Source organism: Musa acuminata, chromosome BXJ3-5 (assembly GCF_036884655.1).
Source record: "Musa acuminata AAA Group cultivar baxijiao chromosome BXJ3-5, Cavendish_Baxijiao_AAA, whole genome shotgun sequence".
Classification (NCBI taxonomy): Eukaryota; Viridiplantae; Streptophyta; class Magnoliopsida; order Zingiberales; family Musaceae; genus Musa; species Musa acuminata.
The window spans coordinates 44,825,849-44,842,354 of record NC_088353.1 but is presented as its reverse complement, the minus strand read 5'-3'; the positions used below and the strand labels follow the sequence as shown (position 1 = coordinate 44,842,354).

Here is a 16,506-nt window from a genome sequence, read left to right as displayed (position 1 = left end):
TATTAAATCAACCTAACAAATGTAAAAAAATATTTCTTATCTCCTATTTGATTGTTTCATTTAATTATCTATTTTTTCATCATTTTATGCCACCACGGACCATGAAAGATGCCTTAATGGTTAAGAGAAGTAGAATAAGGGAAAAAAAAAAAGAAATTATATGGATGAAGTTGAAAGAGATAATTAGAATTAAGTGATAAGTGAACTCAAACTACATGAGTATTGATAAGGTCATTTAGTCCAATATTAATTGAAAAATTATGAGAACAATGGTTCATAAGTCTATCGGATCTCCCTTATTCTCATTGGTGTCTTTTAGAGCTCATGAGTTCTGAAATAATAAAATCGTATAAATATGCCCATAGTAGATAATTCCTTGCGAGCCTAGCACTAACGGTGGGCGCCATACGGTCCCTTAGTGGGTTCAAAGTATTCGAATCACCTGTTGCTATTTCATAGGTATTGGAACTCATCGATGATGGTGGAGTAAGTTACAAGATGATATATGGCACCTTAAATAATACCATTTGATTGGTGTTTGATATAGTAAGTAGAGTTTCAAGATGCACGCATGAGATTGAACGGCGAGGCATGCATGCAAGTCACTCTTTCTTGGGTTATAGATTTCTGTTTCACGGTGAATTCTCAGCAATATCGATCGATGCTAAAGCCGATAAAGATTTTGATCTGAAGCGATAGAATAACACTTCAACCCATACTTTTGTTGAGTGCAGCGCCGAAAAAATGCTTCTTAGAACAACAAAACAAGGAAACAACGTTCATAAACTTGGGGGACGTCCATGAAATTTCAATGAGAAAAAGAATTTTACAACGATAAACTTGTAACACGATGAAATGCCTCGGCCGAGTAGAGATCACAGGGAGACCGATCAGCTCTTAGACACTTGTTATTCATTGATCGTATCATAGCAAGCAAGAGAACTCTTCACGGACTCTTGGCGTCGCCTGATTCATCGGCAGTTTCTGCAGAACAAGGAAACACGACAACCAATCTTGAGCCAAGTAATTCATTCGGAGATGATGGGGTGAGAGAGCGCCACAAGGGGTACGTAAACAACGCCAACTATGACTTACTCGCGTCGCCGCCCGCCCCGAGGAAGCATCTGAGATTGCAAAACGCTTTCCAGTTGCCCGCTGCGACGCACTGGTGAAGACATGCGTTGGAGCTGGAGGAGACGGTTCCACTCGGCGGCGAGAGACCATCCGACGTTGCTGCCGGCGACATAGTATCGGACGTTGCCGGTGCTGTCAGTAGAAGCAAGCACAGGCAAGCGATCGCCAAGTAGCTGGTCTTCGCGATTGCCATGGTAATCGTCTACCTCGACTTTGGATGTCCGGCTATATAAGATTTAGTGTGCGTGCACGCACTGAACTCGTGTTGCTGTTGGAATGAGGAAGAAGATAGCGGAGGAGGTATTTGTACACCTGCAGTGGCTATTTGTGGACTTGTCGTCCTGAACGGCTGGTATCGCCTTCTATTTCTGCGGAAGGCAGAAATGGAGGAGGAGAAGACACGGAAGAGAGTTTGTTCGGAGCGTTCTCTTCACCGAAATGCTCTAAAGATAATTTGACCAGGTACCTTATGCAATATATGTATGTGAATACCCTCACTCGCGTATAAAGATGCTTACACCGAGGATGGAATGCTTGACTGCAACTCATACATAGAAGCTTCCACATTGAGGCGCAGAGCGTCAACCTTCGGATCAGATACGAGTCAACCCAAGAAATTAGCTGAAGCTTCCCAGCCGAGCTTAAGTTTCCACAAGATGTCTCCGGTTGTTTGGAAAGAATTGGCATGGCATTAGACCTGAATGCAAGAAAAAATTGCTGAGCTCGCACGTCGTCTACTACTACCTCCACAGGATGACAGGTATGCTGCTTCCTTGTTTGGTTAGTGCATTCCGGTGTTTGACCGAGACGAGACTAAAGAATTGTCTGCTTCATGTGCATATTGGATTAGGACGTGATACTTCTGAGCCTTGTTACTGGTACTTCTCAGCATCATGAGCAGCATTAAACTTGTAGCGGTAAATTTGAAGCTTAGAAGAGAAGAATATGTTAACCAATTAATAGGGCAGAACATGGGCTAAAAAACCAGTGTTTGTGCAGTCTAAGCTCCAACGACAGAGAAGAGAAACGACTTGGTTTTCGTAGTTGATGAGAAGCTAGAGAAGATTTGACAGAGCAGATAACATTTTTATTGCAATCAAAATCTGTCTACACGTATGGAGTTTCTAAGATATAATCACACGGTCTTCTAAACGAACAACTGAAGCAGCTGAGAGTGGGAACTACTCCTGCGGACCACCTCAGACAGGTTGAACTCCAGAGGAGCCATGTCCGTGTCGGGCTTCTTCTTCTGATCGCTCTGCTTCGGCTCCTTATCACCCATGGCCTTGTGTCGCCGCATATGACCGCCCAAAGCTCGCCCCATGGCGAAACCCGCGCCGCAGAGAAAGCACCGGTGCACGCTGCAAGGGCGCTTGTGGCTAGTCCGGTGGCCGCCGAGCGCTTGGAACGTCGGGAACTGGCGACCGCAGGTCTTGCACTGGAAGACGCCGTCGGCCGCCTTCGTCCTCCGGCGTTTCTTCCCGGGCTCAACGCCCAGTGAGAGTGACAGCAACTGCTCAGCATTTTCCGAATCCATTCCACGCTTCATCGAGCAGCCCGATGCCTCGACACCTTTCACTTAACGCCTTGCACCGAGATATGTTTCTACACTTACCAAGAACGTAGAAGATTAGTTGAGTGGCTCTGCTATTAATACATTGCAGAACTTATCCACACGGCCGCGTAAAACGCCGGAAACTTTCAGAAAAATCCAGAGGGAACAACTTCGAGTGTGTTCTAGGTTCAGACTGCTGCAGCTTCTCGGAAGGTTCTCCCATGACTTGGTGCTTATTCGTTATCGCTTCGCACCGTAGGAGGAAACATTGTGGAAGGACGCGAGTCCAAAATCATCTGTCGCTTTTCTTCTTAGACCACGCGGAGCTGGTTTGACTTGAATCTCCTTCCTAGTAAACGCTACATGCGGCGATGGTACGTAGCAGACGGACACTGCGAGTGCTAACAGTGGATGGCCTCAACAAATAATCTGATCTTCTTCATCCATCACCAAAACGATGATATGAAACTCGATTCGTTGATGACCACGACGTTGATCGCATAAGCTATAGAGTCAACAATATAACATAAAAGATTGACGGATGCAGGAAAAATAACCTTGCTTCCTGGAGATGTAGTAGCTGACTCGGCCTTCTTATCTCGGCTTCACGTAACTTGTTGCATCATCGTTCTTCGTCATCTCTGTGTCAGCAGATCGGAAAGATTCGTTAGCTCACACGAATAAAGAACTCCGATGCCACGACCGGGGTGGGCTGAAAAGGTGACACGGGCATCTTCCGCTGGAGTTGTGCAGAAAACCAGCGAAAACAAGTCAGAAACCACTAACAGCAGATAATTAAACTACCAAGAACTTTTCGGAGAAGCACACACTTTAAAATGCACTTATGAAAAAGATTAGAACGCCAGAGATACTGATGTGGAAGTTGCACACACTGGACCACATCGACATGGAGAGATCGCTGTCTCCAGAAGCCACGGACGGTGCAGCCACTGTAATTAATCAAGGGCGTAAGTTGACCGAGTCAGCGAGCAATTAATCCAGGGCCATACGAACTCGTATCGTGGGATTACATAGACATGGCGACGAAGGTACGTTGACCTGCTCGGGTCCACGGTAACAGGGAAACAAATGCGTCCATCTTGGGCGGTGGATAAGGTTTGCTCTCAACGTTGGAGCCGATGACGGGGTCCTACAACATCCTTACAGCCACAGGCTTGTTAAGTTTAATGTTGTTGCGTTTTTTTGATGAAATGGGAACATAATTCCTCATCTGCACCGATGTTTTAATTGATATGCTAATTAGATTATTAATCAATCATCTCCCTCGTACTTCATGCGGTCAAACGAGCCGATTAGAGCGCCTGGAAGTCGGAATCAAGGGATGGAGCCCAGCGAGGGCGGCTATTCCGGTGGATCGCTGTGCTGCTGCCCAACACGGAACACGGAGAACGGCGAGTCGTCAGCTGACACCAGATCGAAATGCTGGGCTTCGTGACATCCTCGCGGTGCCACGCGTACAACGTGTCGACCGGTGGATCACGATCCCCAGCCGTGGTGGCCAACGGTGTGGTAAGCGTGACCCTTGTGTTTATGTTACGCATGCGACATGGGTGCTATAATCGGCATTGCCCCCCAACGTTGTAAGGATCTGAATCCATTCTTATTACCACTGATAGTAGTTATGAATGACATGGAGAGATCATCAACATCGACGTTGTGAATACGAATATTATGAAATCATGATGATGGTGATGCCACAACGAAGTCCGCATAGTACATACATCACTTGTATGTAATGGGGGCATTTCTGGCATCGCAAGTGCTATAGACTAAAAGCCCGCAGTCCAAATCTGAGCCACCCTGGTCAACCAACCAACCAACCCTATGCCCGTCGCAGACGATCCCCATTTCCCAAATCTAGGCAGCCGATGGATGGATCCAATTGCATGCCCGAGGGAGGAGGGTGCAATCTCATCAATACTTGTCTTTCCATGTTTTCTAAGAAAGGAAGTCTTTGACACTGTTACCAATTCATGATGACCTACCTAGATATAAAAGATGAACCCCATCATGTACATTGTACCAGAGATTCAAACCCTGGTTACAAAACAGTGATCATGATCCAGCCGAGGAATGGAGGAGGTGGTCTGGCCCAAGATCTCCGAGTCCAAGCCAAGACCTTGACAACATGGGACAACCAGTGCAAAGGAGTCCCTCCTCCCCTATTTGCCGGCTGCACTGCCCATATGGAGTAACTCTCTCTCTCTCTCTCTCTCATACACACACGATGAAGGGTCCTCATTAGATACTGATTTGCTTTGCTTGCTGTCTCAATCCTTTTCGTACCCACTCATCCATGGAACCATGGTGGTGTTGTGCATGCTATAGAAGCAGCAGCAGCACCACCACCACCACCACCAGTCCCCAACCATAACATTCGCTCTCCCACCAACCTTTTCCTCTTCCTCCCTCCTCCTTTCCTGCTCCATAACTGGCCTTGCATGCCTCCTCCAGCCACACTTGGTCGCTGTCCACATCCTGTCCCCACTGATCTCCTTTATATTCTTCCCCTGCTCTTCGCTCGTCTTAAAGGAAGCAGCTTGCGGACCTGTTCGTCTCCGTCTCTCCCTTCTTCTAATTCGATTTCTTTGGTGTCGTTCGATCCTTTCTGGACCCTGTCGGTGGGGTTTGCGGAGCTTCCGTGTCGAGTTCTTGGTGGAAGAGCCGTGATCATGGGCCCGGTGAGAGGGCTCAAGAAGAGGAAGAGGGCAGAGAAGAACGCCGCGGCCAGGGTCACGGCTGCGGCGCCGGGAAGTGGTGACTGGTGGGACGACTTCTCGAGAAGGATTACAGGTTCCTCTCTTTCGTCGATCTTGTTCTTGTTTGCTCTCGTTCGTTATCTTTTCTTCCATCTCGTGGGATCAGCGACCTCGAGTGGGCAAGTGTGTGTTGTAATAGTTCGATTACAGTCGATGGGTATCATGTACTTTGGCTTGTTGGATTGGGTTTCTCGAGTTCTTTCGGTAATGCATATGGGTATCAATTAGAAACTTAATTCTCAGTTAATTGTTTCTTATCCATCGATATCATCGTGCCTAAACTTGGTATTTGTTAACATCTAGCATGAGAACTTTTAATTGGGGTAGCCGCATGTCAATGACTAAAAGTTATGTTCTTGAAGTGCTTGCATATATCCTTAGAAACAGTTTCGACTCTCAATGTTATGAATCAAGCATTTGATGCTGTAATCAGCTGTATAACATCGCTGGTAGATTCATCTCTTTATTTTGCCATCCCAAATGGAGTTTGGTTAAATCAAAGAGCACGGTCTATGTTCTGCCCAAATTTTGGGTGGATCATGTAACGAAAATCGTTGCTACTATAGATTTTCTTAACGTAGGAAATGATAATGCTCGAAAGGTCACGAACATATTGGCATCTCAAATCTTACAAGTGGATGCTTAATTGGTCCAATGAGAAGGAATAACTTCTTTTGCTTGTGTTTCTAGCAACACCTAAATCAGATGTCAGTCTTTAGAACTTTATGATTATGTCACTGTATGGAAGCTATGATCTCTAAGAAGCATGTACATTTTTGGTTGGAGTTACTTTGCTTATCATTAATGGACTATTTTGACATGATGAAATCCTAAACATATATAGTACAAGCCGAAAGTAAATGAAGGGAAGTCTAGGAAGAAGTTGAGGGCCTTAAAAGTTTTATTTTCTTAAATTTGTCTACACCGAGTTATCGCCACAAGTTGCCATCGAATGGGTTACTAGGATCTTTGATTAATAGCCACGCTGTTATGTTATCAGCAATAGTAGAATTGGATCTTGGAGATCCATCAATGTGTCTATTTCACATGCTTTTTGCATGATTTTCTGTAGCACTCTTAAGCCTCCTGAACCATACATAATCAGGATATAACTGATTTATGTCTCTAAATTTTCAGCTCTTGCTTAGGTTTTCAGATGTGCTAAATTAAATTAAAAGTACGTGTAACATAATAAGCTTCCTCTGAAATTAACTGTTCTACTATTTACCATCCGGAATGTGCCAATAAGTGCTTAAAGGCATATTCCTTATATTTCTAAGAATTGCATTCCATGAAATAGGATAAAATGTATGCATTTTGATTCATGTGTTCCTTATCTATGCTCCCATTCACTTTCCAAAGGAATGATCTTCTCAAAGAATTAACTAAATTATCAAACATACCGAGATTATCGAAGACCAGAAGTGCCTACTTAGCAGCACCCTCAGCCCTCAGATGCTATCCGAAGATTTTTCTTGATCATACTTCCAGTGCTTTTCCTACTAACAGAATTTTGAAAATTTTGCTAATGTTCTTATTGCCAAGTCGTGAATTTTCTCTGGTTGTTTGGGACTTGTCATCAATAGGATGTGAAATTTTTTTAAACCATTGTCAAAATAATAACATGTGGCTTTTCGGCGGAAGAAAGCCTCATGCATGAGGCTGTTGACACTATATAAGAAAGGTTCACTAGGCTCATTCATTCACCTTTCAAAATCTCAACCTTCATTTAAGCCCAGTTCCATCCACTCCAAAAGATTATGCACTTAACATGGCCCTCAATACCCTATTAGCTGGTTATAGCCTGTTAATCAACGTTGCGATTTTTCCAAAATCATCTGTCAGTTAATTTGCTTAAAATTCCATATTGGTACTTGTTAAAGTACCATATATCAGAAATATCAAGACTAATTATGTTTGCTCAATCAACAAGTCATTGGAAAGAATTTGGACAGACAAATGGGATTCATATTTCATGATTTTTGTGGAGACACTTTAAAGGGTGTAGATCAACTTCAACAATGAGATTTCAGGCTTCTCATTGATCTTTTCATTTTGCTTGACTGGATAGTACCATCTCAAATTGAAATATCTTTGATCTTTTCATTTTGCTTGACTGAAACTTCTCTTGGTTGGCTTTTTGAAATTCAGTTAGATGAAATTATGCCATAGAAGAGAGATATTCTATGATGTCTCTGCACATGCTTCAGGTATCGACGTTCAGATGTTCAAGGAGGATGTTATAAAGACACCAGATGGTGTCCAAAAAAGGTTCCATAGGTGAATTATACTGTTATATTACAAATACATGTCAAGTGAATGTGTTCACAGGCTTACACATAAAACATATCCTGAAGTCATCAGAACTCAAATTTGGTTATATACCAACCTGATGAAAAACATACTAAATTGAGAACCCATTTCACTTGGATTCATCAAGGCTATGAGCTATAAAGTTTACCGGAACAAACTAGAATTGTCTCATCTAAGCGATAAACAATAGAGAAATAAGAGAAGTGGTCTTTTAGTTTGCAATTAGAGGAGCAAATATATAGTGTTCCAATGATAAATCAGGATGAACACAGTTTATGTTGGCCAAAAGTTGATTGTTGCAGTGGCACTTTTGGTTTCCTGGCACATGTTGGATTACCATGCTCTCTGTGATAGCCAAAAGCCATTTTGGAATTCCCTTGTCCCAATACTCTATGCTGCTAATTTGTTTGACACTGTACATGTCAACCGACAAGGTTCTTATGACCATGTGCAGCCCTCACTGGCGTGTGTAATCCTTGGTGATAGACTGACTGTGATGTTGCTTATCTTGTGGATTGTCGTTATTCATTTGTGTTCTTGAGTTTCACTTGAGGTTTCGTTGTTGCATAAGACATATGAGACCTTCTTACTTGTGTGAGCCCTCATAAAAAGGTTGCATATGCATTTCCCTCCTTCCTGATTCTTTCTTTCTTTTATCTGCACATGACAAAATTGCGTTAAATGCTTAGCTATTTCTTACTACCTATTCATATAATCCCATAGATTTTCGTATGACCATAGCTTCTCATTGTAAATTGAAGTTGTCATGATTTGCAACTAATGTTAACTGTATTTTTTTCTTAATGGCAATAATTTCTTTAAGTATAAAGTTGACATAAATGCATATGCATATGTGAAAATATGTTGCGGTAGCCTGCTTGCAGACATTACCTTGTGCAACATGTTCTGTTTTCTTTTGTTTTCTCCCAAAATGTCTTCATGGGTGATCCTTTTGTTTTATCTCTACATTTCATGAGCAAAAAGGTGGGCTTTCAGCTATACTTACAAAGAACTATGAAAAAATGAATGATCCTTTCTTTCAATAACTTATGAACATGGCATATTACTTACAAGAAAAATAAAAAGAGAAGTTTGACAACAAAAACAGTGTTCAAAACTTCAAATACTTCCAACACAATCACCAAAGTATTCTTTGAATAAACACTTTAGGAAGATATGTAAATGCCACACATTTGGACACTCACAGAAATCAGAGTTCCTGGAGTGTTTGTGTTTTTTTATGAACAAGCACATTAAAAGGTGACACTTGTCAGAATTCCTGAAAAATGAAGTTTACATGTAGCAAATAGTCACCGCAGAAGTCCTACATCTTTGACTGTAAAGCATAAAGTTTATTATTGAGTTTCATCTATCAGGCAGTTTGTTCAATACTTCAAGGTTCTCTGTTGTAGTACATAGCTTGGTCTCTGCCACTGCACATTTTGGTTTTCATAGTTTTTCTTTCTAATAATTTACTGGCCCAGTGACTGACAATTATCAGACAGTAAAGTCACATTGATGTCAAAAATCATTCTCATTTCAAGTTCATGGTATCAACTTTTCATATGAAGTTCTGAATATTACGATGATACTAAAACAAAACTCTTGACTTCCCTTGGGTGTCAGTGTTTGCACCCTGAGATATTCTAACTGAAAAGAAAGCCAAATGCATGAGGCTCCGCAAATACGGAATCTGAGGAGAGTTGACGTATGTAAATTTAACTATGCAAGTACAAAGATTACTTTTATGGTTCAAACTTTTAACTCTCAAGTCACAGAGGGGCAATCTAACGATGGCACTATTGCTCACACTTGAGTTCTTTAACCAATGAGCATCAAATAAATACTATGTTAGCTATGCATCTTTACCTTTTAATTAAGTAAACTAATGTTTTCTCTGATTACACTCAGTTGGCCAATCTTCCCTGCAAATGAATGTCCAAACTATTTATATGAACTTGCAGCTATAGGCTTCATAATCGAGGGACTTTCTGTTGCATAACTGTTGCAGAATTTCTAAATTATCTATTGAGATAATTTTTTAATGACATTTCAGATATTTCAGATTGAATATTTGGGATCAAATCGAAGACCTTTTTCTAATTAGACTAGAAAACTTCTCGTTATTGTTAGCTGATGTTAGCAAGTACAAGTTTGCCTTATAAGCTGTATACTCTCAGTAAAATGTTTTCTTTTAATATTGGCTTTACGTGTTATGTCTAGAACCATTATTTCTACTTCTTCCAGTTAGCTTACTTGTCATAGTGTTTTGAGTGAAATTGACAATCATTTGAATTATGGCATAGCATTTTTTGCATTGTTTTAACTTACTATTACTTTGCATATGCAAGATTGCGGTAGCTTCTTGCAGCCATTTCCGTTGGTTTAGGATTTTCTTAGTGGTTATAGTAGTCTCCATTTGGACGTCAACAATTGATCTGGCTCATCAGGAGGAAAATTCCAGACAGGAAAAATGGATTATCCTCTTGATTCATTTCATTGGAAATTTCATAACTGGTCTTATTGGGAATATATGGTGTGTTAACAATCAAGACAGGGCAACCTAGAATAGAAAATAAATTATTTGACATAAACTTTTTTGTCGGTCTAAATTATTGATTTGATAATCACAAGAAAATAGTTAAGATAAAATTTACTATAAATAATTCCTTGTATATCTCAATTATCAGGAACAAAAATAACGCTTTTGTTCATTACATCATTGTACTGAGACCTTTCATTTTGGATAATAATCAGTCCAATTATGATCCATCCAGAGTGTATTTGGCCTATATGAGCTATTTGAGCCTTATGTCATACAAATTCAATCTAGTTAAACTCATAGCATCAATCTTCAAGACTTTACGGGTGTCATCTACATCCCCCCATGGAGCTTGTTAGGCTCGTTATGTTTGGTTTTTTCTTGTTTGTTCACATTAGTTGCCTTGTGTTGGATGTAAAACATTGATGAATCAACTACTACAGGAGTTAATTCCTCAGCCTATCATTGTTTTTCTATCATCAAAACCATGATAAGAGATGGCGGGTTTAACATGAAAATTCGCCTTTATGCAATAGTTGATGTGGTTGTGAGTCTTGTGACAAACAAAGTATAGTTTCAAATACCAGTAGGCATGCAACATATCAACCATCTTTTACTGGTCCGAGCATAGACTGGTACAAGATCATTCTATTATGGTCTCTAACTATATTTATGTAACAAGTGACCAATAACTAGTTTACGAAATTCTGTATTGAGTTTTATGGAGCAAACTGCCTCCGGTCTCTGGTTGTAGGTATTTGGTGTGGATTAGGTAAGGTGATAGTGCCGTCTTTGTCATGTTAATCGCAAAATTCATGCATAAGCAATCTGCTTAACTCTTGACCGTGTTTTTTGTGGTCAACATGTATCATCTCTGGTTTGTGATAGTCCTCCTTCACAATGTATGGACATGTATGTGTTGATGAAATTTCAATTAGTCGGTCTACCATGCTCTTATGATGATTCAAGCATATGGTGACCTTCTTCCCTCGATGCTTCCAGGACACTTATCCAAAGAACCGAGAAAGTTTGAATCGATCTTCAAGATATCAAGGAAGACTTTCAACTACATATGCTCATTGGTCAGGGATGACTTGATGGCGAGAACATCAAATTTTGCTTTCACAGATGGCAAAATCCTCTCCCTAGAAGATCAAGTAGCTATTGCTTTGAGAAGATTAAGCTCTGGTGAATCGCTATTGAATATTGGAGTGTCATTTGGGATGAACCACTCAACTGTTTCTCAGGTAACTTGGCGGTTTGTGGAAGCTATGGAAGAGAGAGGTATCTACCATCTGAAATGGCCAACGTCTCCGGAGATGGAAGATATTAAGTCCAAGTTTGAAGAGATTCAAGGTTTGCCAAACTGTTGCGGTGCCATTGACACCACTCATATCATGATGTGCCTGCCTTCGGTGGATGCTTCTAACAAGGTGTGGGTTGATTATGAGAAGAAACACAGCATGGTATTGCAAGCTGTTGTTGACCCCGATTTGAGATTCCGAGACATAATCACAGGTTGGCCTGGGAGCATGAACGAAGTACCAGTGTTACAAAGCTCAGGCTTCTTCAAAATGTGCGAGAAAGGTACGAGGCTGAACGGAGAGAAAGTGGAGCTTCCTGAAAAATTAGAAGTGAGAGAGTACGTAATTGGTGATTCAGGCTTCCCACTTCTTCCATGGCTTCTCACTCCTTACCAAGGGAAGGACCTCGCAGATGGCAAAATCGAGTTCAACAAAAGACTTTCCGCAACAAGGATGGTGGCCCAGAGGGCACTGGCAAGGCTGAAAGGAATGTGGAAGATCATTCAGGGTGAAATGTGGAGGCCTGACAAGCATAGACTGCCAAGAATAATTTACGTTTGCTGCTTGCTGCACAACATAGCAATCGACTTGGAAGATGAAGTCAGAGACGTGATGCCCTCGTCGTCCGACGAACATGACACGAGTTACAAGCAACAATTCTGTGACATAACAGATGACAATGGAAGCATACTACGAGATAAGTTGTCTCGCTACCTGTCTGGTAGATTGCCACCCTGAAATGGTTTGGGAACTGCTTTCTTCCTCTATTCCTGGATGCCGAAAGATGGGTATCGAGAGACATCGAATTAGGTTCAATTTTTCTATCGTCAGATTTGATGGCCAAGAGGTGGTTTATTTCTGCAATTGCATGCATTGAATGCCTCTTCCAACACAAAACTCCTGGGGTGAGCTAGAGTTACATTCGCAATGTGTCGAAACAACATCATGCAAAACTGCACTAGATTTTGTAAAAGTAGATGCCGAGAATAAGATCAATTGGCAATTGACAATTGACAATTGGCAGGAGCAGCAGTTGTCTATTTATAAAAGGAACAAATAGCTCGTTTATTGTTCTCTGTTTTTTTATATGGATCATTTATATTTGCTAATGAAATCGTTGCCCTGTGGTCCTTTGCATGAAATCTATGATCCATATGCTTGTAGATTGCCCATGGTAGAACTGGTGACAGTTAAACGTAGCTAAATGGTGCTTGCTCTGGGGTGGAACTCGTGAACGGAGGTTGATCACACCTGTCTTATACCCCCCTTGTGGTCTTTGTGTCAGAAAAAGTTTCAGAAACAAGAAATGGTGTTTGCGGCGCGCTGTTGGAATTGGAATTCTGAGGGTAGACCGACAAACATCCGACACGGTCTGAGAGAGTAGCCTCAGTCAACTTGGCTTCCGAGAAACGAAGAGTTGACCAAACCCACGTCTCTCCTCTGTGTTCTTGCAGCAGTTTATTCCCTCTTGTTTGCTCGATGACTCGAACGCAAAAGCTGAAATCCATTAAATCAAAAGAAATTGATGGTAGATGGATTCGTGTGCAAGCAAAGGCTTAGCTTTGGTGCTTGGAGTTCCCCAGCAAGATGGATGATTCGCTACAGAACGTCCTTACGTTGATCTCAAGGCATTATTACGTATCATGTCACACACCTTCTCATTCGGCTATTATAATTTCGCTTAGACTTTCGCGAGTCTAAGAGCCCATCGTTTTCTTGCTGACCTCCTCATCAACATAACTCCAAGTTTCATCCTCTCCTCTTAGTAAACGGAAGCCGAAATTGGCCTTTGCTTTCCACGAGAAGCAGTCTGATGCATTTTAAGATTGCTGCGCTACGGAAGCCATGACGAGAACACGCAGCCTGACATTAAACAATGGATTCCCCACCTCATTGACTCCGCATTATTATAGTACGCACAAAAGTCAAACACGATCCACCTACATGTCTTCCACCTAAAAGTTCCATTGCAACCAGTAACAATCTAAGACATGAAGCTGCAACTCGAGTTAGTTCTCGTGGATCCAACGTGATGATCATACATACATGTCTCCTTCCTCGGCTAAGAACGTAACTGTATGCGGGTAAGGAGACTAGTGAGGGAAGAATCTGATAAGCGAAGCTCATGCTGACTTCAAAGGGCGATGCAGGCGAGCTAATATTATTACAGTGTAAAAGTAATTTGCAGCATGCATGCAGGCTCCTCTGATCACACGGACGGTCGTCTTTAGAAGCAAGTTTCATGCGATATCACATTTTTGTGTTGATCCGTTGGGTTCCTTCTTGAGGGGGGCAACCACGTACTTCACGTTTAGCAGCTGCCATTAACGTGTCCACCAGATCGTCCTCCGATGTGCAGCTTAGTCAAGCCACAAAAGAACAGCCTGCATTAAATATCAGTCTCGAGTCGTTCGCTTCATCCTTTGCATCACCTTCGCTTCTCTCTGTAAACCCTTTTGGTTCTCGAGTGAGACATGAAGAGATGCAGATTTGGAGGAGGAGAGGGAGAGAAACAAGTGGCCTGCATCAACATGGCCAACGTCTTGTTGCTTCTTTCACGAGGACGCAGCGGCGGCGGAACAGAAGAGAGCGATTACTTGGTGCAGTCGTCGTCGGAACGGGTGTTCGAGTGCAGAACATGCAACCGGCAGTTCCCTTCGTTCCAAGCGCTCGGCGGTCACCGAGCGAGCCACAAGAAGCCGAGGCTGGACGGCCACGGCCACGGTCAAACGCAAGCCGGGGCGGCCGCCAAGCGAAGGGTGCACGAGTGCTCCATCTGCGGTGTCGAGTTCGCCATAGGGCAGGCCCTGGGAGGCCACATGAGGCGGCACAGAGCCACAACAACCGTCGGCTCCGGCCTCATCCTAGCGGCGGAGAAGCCGGTGGAGCGGAGAGAGAGGCTTTTGGACTTGAACTTGCCGCCTTTGGAGAATGATATCAAGCTCGGTCCGGGATCGGAAGTCATGGACGAGATTCCGATGGTGGATTGCTGGCATTGATGAAACATTTCTTTCATTTTTGTTGCCATTTTGTTCAATTTTCGTCGTTATATTTGCGTTCCTGAGGTCTGCACATTCCTCGTCATGGTTGGTAGTGTCGAGATTTATGGACGACTACGTATTCATATCGATGTACAGATTCAATAAATATTTTTGGTATTTTTTTTGTCCTTTTCGAGGAGAACGTAAAGAACAAGAAATGATCTCTCTTTCTTTTTCGGTATTTGTAACCCATCCAGCATTTTGTCATCTGCAAAAAAGAAAAGAAAATTATTGTATGAGCAGAAAGATCGCTTACTGTTATTCGATTCCCCATTTAATACCATTGGATCCGTCCGACACGTGAAGACTAATTGACTCTCACATTGAGGTGTGGAGTTCTTCGAAGCATTTACTTCCCCTAAGATCCATACATACATCACTCTTCCATTTGTAGCATCAATGTTTTTTCTCTCTCTCTCTCGATCTACTTCATTGTGGCATCGATGTTTCCTCCTCTTCCATCAGGTGGCGATTGGACCAAGTACATTTCACCCATGTTCATAATATGGTTCAGATTTCCACCAAGGAAAACAAAATACAGTGTTTGCTTCTCGGTAATCTACCCACCTTTTCTCTCGAGCTCAGGGCATTCATGTAACTTCATGGCGGCGGATAAGACATCGTCTTCTCCCATATATATATATATATTATATATATATATATATGACTCTCTTCTGGCGTCGCCATGTTCGTTCCTCTCATTTAATGCGAGGGTTTGGTCAATGTCCGAACGACATTAAAGCTGCTTTGATAGCTCTGCTTACTTATACTTGAACCTCCGCCTCCTGCTGCCTTGCTCCCTTCTACTATTTCCTGTGTCTCCCACGGAAGGATGTCCGAAAGGCCAAGTCGTCACCAGAGGAGGGCATCGCAGACCGTCTTCGCTCTGCCGGAGAGCTTAACCAGCTTTGAGGCTCCTCCAATGGAGGGTGGTGAGAAGAAGGCTGCAGCCAGGTCGGGCAAGACATCATCAACGGAAGAAGCTGCAGATCCTTCACCTCCGTCGTCGGCTTTGGCTGCTCAGGAGCTCAAGCAAGGTGTCCCCAAGAAGCATTAAGAAGACCCTGGTTCTACTCTCTTTTACGAATGCTTAGTAGAGTTATGTCGGTAGTAGTCAGCGGTGTTGCCTTGGTTTCAGCAGTCTTAGCTTGTTTCACTGTCATTACTATCTATGTAAACTACACATCGGCTGGTCGGTGTGGTGGAAAATAAATGTTGGGAGTATGCACTGCTTTGAGGTATGTCCAGCTTTTGGTAGAATCTCCCACTGGATCTGCAAGTTTTGTTGTTCCTGTTTCTGCAATGGGCGGCAGAGAACGAAGAAAGGAAGGGGAAGAAACATGAAGAGGAGCGATGTTACTTGTCCAAGATCAAGGTAAAGGTAAAAGTAAAAGCTGAGATGCAGCAAGAGAGAGAAACTGCTCTGGATGGAGGAGCATTGCACCCCGGGCATGAAAAGGAGGCCGCCTGTCATCTTGTCCAACCAAATATGTGGTGATAATTTGTACAGAGCGGAGCAGAGCAGAGCAGAGACCACAGCAACAAGGAAGAAGATATGCTCGAGACATCATCATCTACACTCTACTCCCAAGAAGGTGCACGGACTTGGTAATAAACTCGAGACCAATCCTGACTGCAACATTTGGGGGATCAAAACTTCCCCAAGCTCTCCATTGTTTGTATCTTTCATGGTAATTGGAACTCAGATTGCTGGTAACAATAATGATCCACCTCGACTACGAATAGGTATCATCGAGGATCAGAAAAAAAAGGATGGACGCCAAATGTGGTCCACCATAGTAAGTATCAGTTCGACTTGATGTGGCCATATCCATGA

General features: G+C 42.6%; 3 protein-coding genes across 3 annotated transcripts; 2 read left to right on the top strand and 1 right to left on the bottom strand.

The window, feature by feature from the left end:
* Positions 1 to 2,281: 2,281 nt before the first annotated feature.
* LOC135638463 (zinc finger protein ZAT11-like) lies at positions 2,282 to 2,671 on the bottom strand. Its single transcript, XM_065151573.1, has one exon. The coding sequence runs from the start codon at positions 2,669 to 2,671 to the stop codon at positions 2,282 to 2,284; it is 390 nt and encodes a 129-aa protein (XP_065007645.1).
* Positions 2,672 to 4,774: 2,103 nt separating this feature from the next.
* On the top strand, positions 4,775 to 12,704 carry LOC135638848 (protein ALP1-like). Its single transcript, XM_065152331.1, has 2 exons — positions 4,775 to 5,503; positions 11,327 to 12,704. The coding sequence occupies exons 1-2, from the start codon at positions 5,152 to 5,154 to the stop codon at positions 12,364 to 12,366; spliced, it is 1,392 nt and encodes a 463-aa protein (XP_065008403.1). The 5' UTR covers positions 4,775 to 5,151; the 3' UTR covers positions 12,367 to 12,704.
* Positions 12,705 to 13,692: 988 nt separating this feature from the next.
* Positions 13,693 to 14,861, top strand: LOC135638064 (zinc finger protein ZAT12-like). Its single transcript, XM_065151014.1, has one exon. The coding sequence runs from the start codon at positions 14,103 to 14,105 to the stop codon at positions 14,625 to 14,627; it is 525 nt and encodes a 174-aa protein (XP_065007086.1). The 5' UTR covers positions 13,693 to 14,102; the 3' UTR covers positions 14,628 to 14,861.
* The last annotated feature ends 1,645 nt before the right edge of the window (positions 14,862 to 16,506 follow it).

Bases quoted from the DNA above. Each gene is read 5' to 3' on its own strand.
- LOC135638064 (XM_065151014.1), top strand. From the start codon at position 14,103: ATGAAGAGATGCAGATTTGGAGGAGGAGAGGGAGAGAAACAAGTGGCC.
- LOC135638848 (XM_065152331.1), top strand. From the start codon at position 5,152: ATGCCTCCTCCAGCCACACTTGGTCGCTGTCCACATCCTGTCCCCACT. The intron at 5,504-11,326 runs GTTCCTCTCTTT...CGATGCTTCCAG, and splicing joins CTTCTCGAGAAGGATTACAG to GACACTTATCCAAAGAACCG.
- LOC135638463 (XM_065151573.1), bottom strand. From the start codon at position 2,671: ATGGATTCGGAAAATGCTGAGCAGTTGCTGTCACTCTCACTGGGCGTT.